The sequence below is a fragment of the Remersonia thermophila genome, chromosome 2 (genome assembly GCF_042764415.1).
Source record: "Remersonia thermophila strain ATCC 22073 chromosome 2, whole genome shotgun sequence".
Taxonomy (NCBI): Eukaryota; Fungi; Ascomycota; class Sordariomycetes; order Sordariales; family Chaetomiaceae; genus Remersonia; species Remersonia thermophila.
The window spans coordinates 1,578,101-1,590,488 of record NC_092218.1 but is presented as its reverse complement, the minus strand read 5'-3'; the positions used below and the strand labels follow the sequence as shown (position 1 = coordinate 1,590,488).

At 60.6% G+C, this 12,388-nt stretch overlaps 2 protein-coding genes across 2 annotated transcripts; both read right to left on the bottom strand.

The window, feature by feature from the left end:
• Nucleotides 1–3,382: 3,382 nt before the first annotated feature.
• Nucleotides 3,383–4,420, bottom strand: VTJ83DRAFT_1892 (uncharacterized protein; the record flags this gene model as incomplete). The annotated part of the gene is made up of 2 exons (XM_071008101.1): nt 3,383–4,169; nt 4,245–4,420. The coding sequence occupies 2 exons, from the start codon at nt 4,418–4,420 to the stop codon at nt 3,383–3,385; spliced, it is 963 nt and encodes a 320-aa protein (XP_070868432.1).
• Nucleotides 4,421–7,275: 2,855 nt separating this feature from the next.
• On the bottom strand, nt 7,276–11,674 carry VTJ83DRAFT_1891 (uncharacterized protein; the record flags this gene model as incomplete). Its single annotated transcript, XM_071008100.1, has 4 exons — nt 7,276–7,315; nt 7,377–8,761; nt 8,818–11,321; nt 11,536–11,674. 4 exons carry the CDS (start codon nt 11,672–11,674, stop codon nt 7,276–7,278), a joined length of 4,068 nt encoding a protein of 1,355 aa, XP_070868431.1.
• Nucleotides 11,675–12,388: the final 714 nt, after the last annotated feature.

Here is a 12,388-nt window from a genome sequence, read left to right as displayed (position 1 = left end):
CGGGCCGAGCCGAGTCCTACCCACCCGTGCAGCGACGCTGCTATCACGAATGCCCCCGGTGGATATCTACATGCTGCCCGCGGACGGAATACGTAGATGCTCTGGTACGCATATACGTACACTTTCACGACGTAGCCCCCCCCCCCTTCCTTCCCGCCGCCGCCGCGGCGATAGCACGCCCTCGGCTCTGTCCGCCCATGCGGCACCGCGCCTCTTTGGCTTGGGCGTGGTTGGGTCTTTGGGGCATACCAGCTTGGCGGGCAGCTCGTCAACTCCCCCTCGTTGTGGATTGGATCCCTCTTCGACGGATGTAGCGTGCCATTGCGTCTGGGAGAAGCCAATCAACTTCCATGACACGGGGTTATGACACCTATAGGTGGCTACCGGTAGGTAGGTAGGTAGGTAGGTAGATAAGTACCTAGATAGATAGGTAACGACAGAGGGAGTGTAGGCAGGATACGGTCAAGGCATCTCCGGTGCTCACCTCGCGTCTGGCGCAACAAACGACACGGACACGGCACCGAGCTGCCACGGAGACACACCTCCCTGCCCTCCCCCGACCCTTCTTCCCTCTCAACTTCCACGCCACGTGTGCGTTGTGGGATCGTGGAACCGTCGGCATCGGGACGTCGACTTGGCTGCCCTCCTCTGATAGGCAGATTTGCTCCTCACCCACCCCCCCGCCCCCCCCCCCCCCCTTAAACCACCAGCCCAACGTGCCCGGCACGCGCCGGCGCATGGTTGATCGGGCGCCAGGTACCGGGAATACCACCCTGTCCTGCGTGGCCCGTCTGCTTCATCACGGTTTGGGTTTGGCTTGAACGGGATGCGGGCGGCTGGCGGGTCCTCATCATCCATGCCCGGGATGCGTACAGGTCTGTGTAACCTTCTTCCTCCCATGTGTGTCCCATCCCGTCCCTAGGAACGACCATGTACATACAAGGATGGTGCGGGCCGTCGTCCCAAAAAAAAAAAGATCTCCGTCCGTCCTGCAGATCCCGGTCCCGCCTGTTCCTGGTTTCGTTTCCACGGTCCACCTTGGCTCGTTCATTCGCGTCTAGGGAAGAGGTTGGGAGCGCGGCTTCGAACCTTCTCTGAACCCGCAGGGCCCCCTCTGGCCGTCGGGGCCGACAGAGAAGCAGGATGGGCCTGCTGCGTGCGATCCTGGCAAGATGTCGGCGATCAAGAGAAAAGGAAGCGTGGAGCCGGTGTCGAGTCCACTTTTTGAGATGCCCGATCAGGCCCGGTGGAGGAGGGGGGGAGGGAGGGAGGGAGGGAGAGGAGCAAAGGAGAGAGATGGATTGTGTTGATTTTCATCTCCACTACAAGCTATGGGCACGTAGCCAGCGCAGTGCCGGACCTACTGTGTAAGCTGTAATTACTCAACGACTTTGATGGGTCCCGGTGGCAGCCCACCCTGGCTGCCACTCGACGCTTCTTATCTTCTCAGCAACCGTTTTCCTCCGATGTCTCCAGGGGGTGGCTAGTAGCAGTTCATCTTCTTCCCGGCTTTGCCACGTTCAGACCGCGCGTGCGATGCGATAATACGGCAGGGATGAGGCCGGTTGGACGCCCACAACAGGAACATTCTTGCGTCAGGCACCGGCCGCGAAGAACGAGCTGCCAGGCTGTCGGCACGAACGCCTATTGCAAGCTACGCTGTATTGCATGGATATGTGCTGTTCGAGGGTCCATGGGTGTCAAAGGGGGCCAAGGGCAAGGGACCTGAGCCTGGTGTTGGTGTGCGGACAACGAAGCGACGAAAAGACTCGTTACTCGTTTCTCCAAAGTTGCGGTTCGCTGATCGCACGCATGTTTTTGGGTACACGCCGTTCTGGCCAGGTTGAATCATGATTCCAGGCTTCGGTTGCCAGGAAGTGCATACAAATGCGAATGATGCACTCCCAAAAGGTAAACAGATGGGTTGTAGATGTGCACAGCCTCGAGCCCGGAACGCACAGCGGCCGACTTCGAAGACCCCCGGAGGCTGTTGGCAAATGCCCCTCACCGATCCCGACGCTGTCAAAGATACAACGGAGCCCGGTTTTCGAAGACCCCTCGCCGTGTCGGCGGCCGAACTGGGATGTGGGGCCCCGTTGGCACGACATCCGCGCTGGGAAGATCCTGGCTTTCGGATTGCTCAAGGTTATCAAACCTCCAACATGCGCTGGACGGCGATGTGCTGTGCGGCACATATGTCTTGAGTGAGCATGGCAATGCGTTGGTGGGGGGGCCGGGGCAAGGAGGAGAGATGGATTGGAAGCCAATGTCGAGAAAAGGTCAGGGACGGAAATGGGGTTTTTGGGCCGTCAATCAGGCGAGTACCGTGTATGATGCATGTAGGCCGTGGCCGACAAAGGGACCACCAATACAGACCAACCCATTTCCATGCATTGCATCCAGCCTCGGTTGAGCAGCACTCCAGACGACCTTGATGCTTAAGGGATGCTCTTATTCGGGCCTATACACTCGCTTCGAAACACGCGTAAATTGTCCGCCCGGCCCGCACGGCTTTTGGCCACAGCGAGTCTGGTTGGGTCGGATGGGGTGGGAGATTCGACGGGAGCGGGTCCTTTATCAGCCCGGGATGGGGGCCCTCCGGGGGGACGGCGTTGTGTAACGGAACCGGAACCGACCGGCACTCGGATCATCTGTTAGCCAACCAACCGGACTTGGGGTGCTGGACCGAGGGTTTGTCGTGATTGCTCCGGATGCCGTTTGTCCAAGCTGGTCGTCCGGCCCTGCTGCTTCCCGTCCTGAACATCACCGGGCGTCCGACAAAGTCATCTGGACAGGGTCCCCAAAAGAAACAGATCCGCAATATTCGGATGTAGGAGCCATAGGGTCACACAGGTGCTTTAATGTTTTCTCTTTGGGTACCACAGCAAGCTGCCAATGCCTTTTCTTGGTCCTGGTTCCCTTGCTCTCCCCCAAGACATGGCCGGCCAGGTATCTCCCATCGCTACCAAGGCCAAAAAAACACCATACGACAAAAATACAAAGCAAAGAAGAGAAAAGAAAAGGGGATCGGACCCCCATGCGGAAGAACAGACTTGGTTTGGATGACAGGCCTCTAAAGTCCCCGGTCTGCTGAGTACAAGCAAAACATCACACATAAAACCTTGAACCATCTTATACCCAGTCAGGTGCGGGGGGTGCATGCAACTCGACCCCCCCCCCGCTCAGAACCAGTCTTGCCCTTCCAGAAAAAAAATCTTGATATTGGTATTGGGGGGAATCGAATTGGAGAATCGAAGGTTATCGAAACAGGAAAAAAAAAAATAACATCAAAAAAAAAGAGACATCACAACATCACTACTCCTTTCCCCGCCTTTTTCCTTCCTTGTTGCTCCTCCCCATCTATGATACCTCCTCCCTCAGCTTACGACACCTGCATAACCATCGGGCCCGCGACAATGATATCATCGGTAAGCTTGCCATCCAGAGGACCCGCGCTCGCGAGGTTCACGTAGACGAGACCCGACAGGCCCTGGGGGACCACGCAGCCGGTGGCGGGGTCGAAGGGGGTGAAGGCGGTGCCGCCGGGGATAACGCCGCCGGCCGTGAAGGCGCAGTGGGTGGCGCCGGCGGCGGCGTCGCTCTGCAGCTGGATCGAGGCGCCGGCGACGGCGGTGGCCTGGGCGCCGGGGGCCATGGACAGGGTCGGGAAGGCGGTGAGGATCAGGTTGGAGCCCTCCGGGCAGCTGGCGATGAAGGGGGCGGCGAGGGAGAAGATCTGCTTGGGGCTCAGCGGGGCGTCGAAGGCGCTGGGCACGGCGATGGCCTTGGAGGCGGTGCGGACGAAGGTCTGGTGGCGGGCCTCGACCGTCAGGATGGAGCCGGCGGTGGCCAGGATGGAGCCGTCCGCGACGAGGGGCGCGGCGGCGAGGTAGGCGCTGACGCCAACGTTCTCGAGCACGGCGGCGGTGGCGACCATGGAGGCGGCGTCGGTGAAGCCAAAGTTGTACTGGCACTGCTGGACGGGCTTGATGCCGGCCTGGGCGATGGCGCTCTGCAGGAGGACCACGTGCTCCTCCTCGGTCTTGCCGATCTTGAGCAGGTCCTCGATCTGGCGCTGGTCAAGGCCCAGGGCCTGGAAGTCGGACGCCGGGAACCTGGCGAAGCCTTCCTGGTAGAAGGTCGCCTCGAGCCACTCGAGGGTGAGGGCGCTGGGAGGGGAGGGTAGCGGGTTAGCTGTCTTGCGTTCGTGGACCGTCTTGCTCCAGGACCGGAGAGGCGCTTACAATTGAAGGATGTCAATGTCGGTCAGGCCGAGAGCCTGGGCGGCGGCGTTCTGGCGCTTGGCGTGCTCGAACATCTTCATTTGGCTCGCGGTGAGCTTGGGAACGGCCGGAAGGGCCGAGGCCACGGCGGCGAAGCCGGCCACGAGGGCGGTGAGCGTGCTCTTGATCGAAGGCATCTTGTCGGATGTGTATGTGTGTTCCCCCTTTTTTGGTGTTCTGTTCGAAACCCTTTTTTTTCTTCCTTTTTGGGATATCTCCCTTCGAAACCTCCCGAGGTGTGAAGTGAGTGTCGTTGAAGTCGCAAAGGGCCGCCTGCCTGAGGGTCCCAGACGAATTACAAAACTATTAAGAATAACGGCTTGTAGACCGCGTGGGAGGAAGAGGATGCAAAAAAAAGAAAAGGACTGAACGACAGACTGAGCTGCTCGAGTAGAGAGCGAAAGCAGACCAGTGCTTTTGAGAAAGAGAACGGAAGGGTGGAGAGGAAAAAAAGAAGGAAGGGAGGCAAACAACGGAGACGGCGAGATGGGATGGAGAAGTAAAAGAACAAAACACAAGAGGGGAGGTCCCGGACCCCTGGGGCTGATTAAGGGCACAGGTTAAGCTCCCGCCAAGATGGTTTCCTGTGTCTTGGTGACGGCGGCTGCTGGTAGTTCCGGGATCCGCATGCTACCCCCCCCATCGGAGCGACCCCCGTCAAATCTCCATCTCCCACTCCAAACGTGCAGGGGAGGGGACGAACGGCGAGGGCTAGAGCCATGCCGTGTGCAGGGCCCTTCCATCCGACTGGAGGGGGGGGGGGGGAGCAGATTGGGGGTTGCTCTCGGTTGGGCCGCATACCCATCTGGGATAGCGGCAGGATACAGAGGACATGCGCTGGATGGATGACGACGTCGCCATGTGCTTCGCGTGCCGTCGGGAGGGGGAGGTGACGGGGTGCTCGGCGCGCAAGGAAACGGGAGGGCCCCGTTGCACGGATGCTTCAAAGGCCAAAGCCGACGAAACGAAACATCTTCACTCGATCCTGGACTATCTGAGATGCGTCTCTTGGTCTCTTGGCTGCCACGCTGTTCCCTGCTGGTGTTGAGATACTATGTACACTTGGAGATGCTCGCCTCCGGGTTGAACGCAGGTCCCGTTGTTCGCTCTGGTCTGCCAGCCGCCGTTCATCTTGAGGCTGAAGCCGGGGGGGGGGGGGGGGGGGGCTGCGGGCCAATAGCAACCCGGCGCTCCAGCGGCAATCCGTGTTTGAACCATCGTGGGTTCCGTGTGCCAAAGTTTGGAATGTCGCCCTGCCGAACGCTCGCCTTGCAGGGAGTGGGGCCAAGTCCCCCTTCTCCACCCCCACTTTGGGCGTTGCGCCGGGTGGGCCTGGGGCTCTCGGAACGGGAAAGTCGACAAAGGAGCAGATTCTGATTGGCCGCCCGTCCTTTTAAGCTCACCGCCAAGCAGGCGCACGTTGCTCGGCTGCCACGCCCAAGAAACTTCTGCGACAATGGCGCCCATGATGCTCGTCTCAGTCTTGTTTCAACTCCCGCGGGACCGCGCAGGGGCCGAGGGCAGCCTTGCAGCATCTGTGACACTCATCCGGACAGCCTATGTACTGTGTAATCTCCTTCCTTCCGGATCAGGCAGAGCCCCCGAATGGAACATCGAGAACATGGGGCTTGGGATGCGAGGCTTTTGAAGAGACAGCGAGGTGCTACACTACGCAGCAGCAGTCCATGCCAGGGATGCGAATCATGGATCCCCGAGCACGGCGTATCCTGTGTAATCGAATTCTCCAGCATGGTATTTTTGTCTGATGCCGATTCCGATGTTTGATGCTCCATCCCGGCGGCATGCCATCGTTGCCATCCGTCGGCTGGCCTGTTCCGGAGAGCTCGAGATTGTCTGCACGTCGAAATCTCCATCGGATGAGTCGGCTTAAAAGCCTCTTCTTGGGGCTTCGAGATGCCTCTGGATGTGACCATCCTCTTAAGTGAGGTGTTGCAGCTCATCCATCCCACTCCATAGGGAGAGATGCCCATGGCTGGCTTGACATCAGCCAAAACCGGGCATGGCATTCTTTGAGAGGATATAAATCCACGCCCCAACCCAAACATGTTTACCTAGGCTTTGTAACTGTTAGCCTTGGTCCATGCCATGTTCCATCCATGCGGATGGGCATGGCCTGACTTCGGGGCAAGGCCATCCTCGGCGGCCTGGCCTCTCCACCCCACCCAGAGGTGAAGTCCGGTTCTCATAACTCAGACAAGATATTCCACTCGTGCCGAAATCCTCCCATCCGTGCTTAGCTACAGCATCTAAGGCACAGCCAGCTGGAAGGGCATTGCTGGCTTCCACTCGGTCTTGTTTCCAGAAGACTGCCGTCCAAAACAAAATTCCCTTGCTTAATAATGACCCAACCCGACCTTCTTAGCATGGCAGCTGCACACTTCGAAGCAGCGGAGGTTGTGGGATGATCTGGCCTTTGGTCTCCAAGGACGGCGAGGCTGTGTCTCTCGGTACCTTCACTCCGGTCGATCCTCTTCACCAGCACACGTCTCCCAGTTGCTAGCCTGGTCGCCGTTCTCAAACGCCAAGGAGAAGTGGAAGCCGAAGCGCAGAAGCACAGAGGCAGCATAGCATTACCTGGCAAGTCAGGGTAAGATGGAAATGCACTGAAATACTCCGCAGCACACACTGCGCTGCCATGCCTCTTCCACACGACGCAACAACTACAATACAACACTCCAAAACTATACCGAGCTCAGGGTGGGCAAACAATCTTTGCCTGCCGTCCCCTTAACCCTCCCTCCCACCCCCTCAGTACCAACCCCCGTATGATTACGTGTAATGCCTTCCGCAATTCTCCAACCGCCTTTTACAAGCATCCGCCATCTCTTGCTGCCGCTCCTGAGCCTCCTTGCTACCACCTTACATGCACAAACAAGCCTATGCTGGTCTCCCCTGCTCTTCCCCATGTATTCTTTTCTCACACCTGCCCAAGTCCCCCCAGAGCCGCACCGAACGTGAACGCCGGGGCTATTTACAGCGCGTATGGGTTCACAGACCGGATGGTCAAGCACCTACAAGTCTCGCGTTAGTCATGGCAATCTCACCAAAATCAATCATCAGGGGGAAACGTACGGAGGGCTCTTGGTAAGATCCGTCTTCAAAATGATCGGCACCCGCATCATCTCCATGACGTCCTGGATATACTCGCCGCCCTCCTCGCGCAGCTTGAACAGCTTGAGGTACTTCTCCTTCTCGGTGAGCAGGCGCGTCTCGGGCGCGGGAACCTTGGAATCCGAGCTCGTGCGCTGAAGTCCAGCACCCGCCGCCTGACCGGCAACGCCCGCAGTCGACCGCGACGGCGAGCTGGGCACGCTCTGAGTGGGCCGCTCGGCAAGCGAGGCACCCGCCATGGCCTCCGTGATGTCCGAAGCGCCGTCTTCGGAGGCGTCCCCGTCATCATCGTCGTCAAACAGCGCATCCACGTCATCGGTCGAGATGGTGCCCGTCTCGGTCTGCTTGCGGGCCTGCTCCTCGCGCTCCTTCTTCGCACGCTCGGCCTCCTCGGCAGCCTGGCGGGCGCCCAGGGCGCTAGAGAAGCGCTGGGACAGCGCCGCCTTGGGCCGTTCGTCCTCGGGGACGTAGGCAGAGCTGGGAACGCCCTTCTCCCAGTAGAGCTCGAGGATGCGCTTCTCCTTGCGGAACTCGGCCTTCTTGAGCGGCAGCTGGTCGCAGTGGACGCGCTTCTCGAAGCCCCACTCGGGAATGAGCACGTCAAAGGCCGACTCGTACACGCAAACCACAATGCCTTCGCTAACCAGGTCGCCCTGGACCTCCTGGCGCTTCTTGTCCATGGCGCGGCAGGCCTCGATGTGGATGCTCTGCTCCTGAGCGTTCTGGGCCGAGTCCTTCTTGGTGTTGCACGCCTCAACCGTCTTGACCAAGTTCTCAAGGTCCTCGGTGTACTCGACAGCGCCCTCCGAAAGGACGGCCTCGAGTTGGCGGTGGACCAGGATGTCAGCATAGCGACGCGTCGGGCTCGTGAAGTGGGTGTAGAGCGGCAGGTTGAGCGAGTAGTGAGACCAGAGATGCTTGGCCGTCTTGCTGGCGATGAAGTACTTGGCCCGCTGCATCGACTTCAGCAGCAGCGTCTCCATGCCCTTGCGGAGGTCGGGATCCTCGACCCGGAAGAGGCTGTTCTGGAGCGAGCTGCTGCTCGACGGATCGATCTCGTAGCCGAGGGCCGTCATGCGCTCCACAAACGTCTGCAGGCGGCGCGGGTTGGGCGCCGCGTGCCTCCGCAGGAGCGCCTTCTCGGGCAGGGCACGGACGAGACGCTGCGCGACATGGGCGTTGGCCTTGTGCATGAGCTCCTCGACGAGCTCCGTGGCCGGCGTCGAGTCGAAGATGTTGTGCCGGACGGGAATGTTCTCGTCGTCAAGCTGCTGCAGGAGACGGAGGGGAGCAACGGCCTCGCCGCCAGCGCCCAGGCGTTCCTCGCGGAACTTGCGAGCCAAGACCTATAGCAATGAGTTAGCCCTCTGTTTCGGAAACAAGAGAAGACGTGAAATCGTACGTTGAGAATCTGAAGGTCGCTGGCGCCCACAACGTCGTGCTTGAACTCAGCCGCGCCAGAAATGGCCTGGTCAAGCTCCGACAGCGAGATTTTGCCACCGCTCTTGATGATACTCTTGCCGACCCACGTGTCACCTTCGGCGACGGCACCGGTGTGAGGGTTGACGTGGAACACGACGGAGACGGTCAGGCGATCCTGCTCGGGAAGCAGAGAGCACACATCCGTTGTGAGCTTAGACGGGAGCATAGCGCAGTAGCGGTTGACAAGGTGCACCGCGGTGCCACGCTTCTTGGCCTCGCGGTCAATGAGCGAGTTGGGCTTGACAAAGTGAGTGACGTCGGGCACGTGGACGCCGATCTCGATCTTGCCATCCGGCAGAGACTTGACGTGGACAGCATTGCCGAGCTCGGCGGCGCCGTCCAGGTCGATGGTGAAGACCTTGTCGTTGCGGAAGTCGCGGCGGGCGGCGATGGCGGCCTCATTTTCCTTGGCAATGGACCAGTCCTGGAGCCCGACGCTCTTCAGCACGGCGTCGGAGAACTCGTCGGACCCAAAGTTGTTATCCCGCAGCAGGGCATCCGTCTCGACCTTGAGGTCGCCCATCTTGCCGAGCTTCTCGACGAGGGTGCCGAAGGGATGGAGCGACGTGATGGGCCAGCGCTTGATGCAAGCCACAAAGATCTGGTCGGCATACTCCTGGTGCTTCTCAACGAAATCACGAGGGGCCTGCTCCGTGGGAATGGCGATGAGGGGAACGCGCTTGTCGGTCGGCTTGAACCACACAATCTTGGGCTTCTCCTGGGTGCGCGGCTCCGGAGCCCGCGGGGCGCTCCCATCGCGGGCGGCACGCTCGGCCTCCTGCTTCTCCTTGGTGGCCTGGCTGCTCGGGCGCAGCAAGCCCAGAGTGCCCGAGAACATCTGACCCGCCACGCGCTCAATGACGGCGACGATGTGGCCGGCGTACAGGGGCTTCTGCTCGTCGCTGATCTCCTCCTCCTCGACGAGGAGGAGGCTCTGGCCCTCAACCTCGACGTCGTCGTTCTTCTTCTGGGTGGGGCGCTGCCTGAGACTGCCGCGGCGGCGGATTCCGCCGTCACCGGCGGCGCCATCGTCCTGGCTGGTTCCGGCGATGGAGCCGGACCGGGTGTCGGTGATGTCCTTGCGCTTCTTCTTCTCTTCCTTCTCGCGCTTCTGGGCCCAGACCTCGTCGACGTCGAGGAGCTCGACGGCAACCAGGTCTCCCTCGAGAGCGCGGTTGCGGTCCTTGCTGCCGCAAATGAAAATGTCGGCATCCAACAGGCCGTCCAGCGTCGAGACATAGGCGTCGCTTCTGTTCTTCTTGTTGACGCGGAGAATGCCCGAGACGAGCTGTCCGTCGCCAAGGAGAGCAGGGAGGGTCGCCTGGGGGAGATAGGGAGTAAAGAGCGTCTTGCGCTGCTGCTGCTGTTGCTGCTGCTGCTGCTGAGGCTGCTGAGCTGCGAGCTGCGGCGCGTGTTGGCTGGCCTGCAGCCCGGCGAACGGCTGGCCGTTCATGGCGGCGAGGGCCTGCAGCTGGCCGAGCTGCATGGGGTTCAGAGCCTGCTGACCGGCGTAGAGGTTGGGGATCATCATCTGGCCGGGGAGCTGCACGAGCTGGGGCTGGCCAGGGTACTGGAAGGCCCCGATGTTCGACATGGACTGGTGGCTCACGGAGCCGCGGCTGCGATGACCGGGCTGGAACCCCGGATTCTGGCCGGGCACGGTCGGTTGCTCCTGGCCCTGGTTGTTCTGGTTCTGGGTACGCCAGTTGCTATCAAAGTTGCGAGACGACGAGCGAGCGTGGCCGCCCCGGCGGAAGTCGCCACCGAGACCGCCGCGGCCATTGGCGCCCACAGCCATGCTCTGGCTCCGACCGTGACCGCCACGCCCGCCGCGGAACGACGTGAGCGGGGGCTGGGTCTGAGCCGGCTGGGTTTCGGTCGCGGTGGACGCGGCGCCAGCGCCGCCCTTGGCCTCCTCCTCGGTCTTTTCAGACGAGCCGGTGGCGCTCGGGGGCGGGAACTGGAAGCCGGACGTGGTGCGCTTCTGCTGAGCGAGCTCGGCGGCCTTCTTGGCGTCGGCGAGGGCGAGTGAGTGGCGCCTCTGATGGCCACCCCCGGCGCCACCGCCGCGGCCACCACGGCCGCCGGAGCCATCTTTGCCTTGGACTTGCGAGTTATCAAAACTGCCAAAGGCCGATCCCGCAGCGCCGGACGACGGAGCCGGAGGCGGGCCCATGCTCATGTTGGGAATGGCCGACTGATTACGGCGATGCGACAGGGGCTGGGTCGGAGGGTTCAGGTTGACGTTTTGGATGGGCATCGGGAACTGGAAACCAGCTTGCGGCGACATGTTGGGCAGCGTCTGCAGCGGGTTATAGCCGGCGGGGAGGGGCTGGCCCGGCATCATGCTGTACTGGATGTTCTGGAGCTGCTGCTGCTGCTGCTTCAAGATCTCGATCTGCTGCTGGATGGCCAGTTGCGACACTGCAAGGCGGGGTTCCGAGGTTAGCAGGCAGCTCGTCCATGGCATGTATAGAAACCAAAGTGTGTATGTGTGTGTGTGTGTGTGTGTGTGTGTGTGGCAAGGCCTAGCGACGACAGAACGGGGCAGCGTAGAGCCGACCATGACCGGATGGGGGGATGGGGGAGGTAAACGCCATCACAACGCAACCAAAACGCCATGGTGTCCTGGACTTACAGTTGGGGTTCGCAAACAGACCCGTCAATTCCGTCAAACCTGACGCGCTCCTCCGATGACCAACGCGCAGCTGGCGGCCGGTCGGGCTGACAATGACCGACGGCCGCGGCTGCTGATCGTGTTGCTGTTGCTGATCCATGGCGACGGCTTCTATGCGCTAGAGAGCGATAGAGAGGTGGATCGAGCCGAACGAGTGCACGTCAGGTGCGAAACAAAGTCGAAGTGCGTTCGAATGCGTCTGTCTGGGAACAGCCGAAGCTACCTATACAGTAGACGGGCAAGTCAAGCAAGCGGCAGGTTGGGGTGGTTGCCGATGGCTACGGTAACGTGGCAGATTGGATATGTCAGTTCGGCCAGGTTGGTCTGTCTTGGTGTTGAGAGGGGGGACTCGTTGCTTTCGGACAAAACTGTCTTTTTTTGCATGCAGTTTCTCGAGGGCCAACGGGATTAATGAAAGATCGAAAAAAGAGAAAGGGAGTGTCGATGCATGAAGGGGGATGATGATGACTGGTAGGGTTTGAATGGCGGGAAGCCAGTGAGAAGGGAGGAGGTGGTGGTTGAAGGAGTGATGTGCAGGCAGTGTGGGAGCGAGGAGGAGAAGAAGCCCCAACCTTGGGGACGATGACGACGAGAGGTCAAGCAGCAAGGAGGGATGCTCCCGTTCGCAAGCCTGGAGCCTGGCCCACTTCGCTCAGGCTTTCCACGACGTCTGGGTTGACCTTCCCTGCTCCTTCTCCTTGCCCGCTCGCCCACTCGCCCACTCTCCCAGCGACACACCTCTCAACCCACACAGCCCACACCACCCACTGCAGCACCCAGCGCCCAGTGAGCGCCAACAAACAGCGCCGCGAGG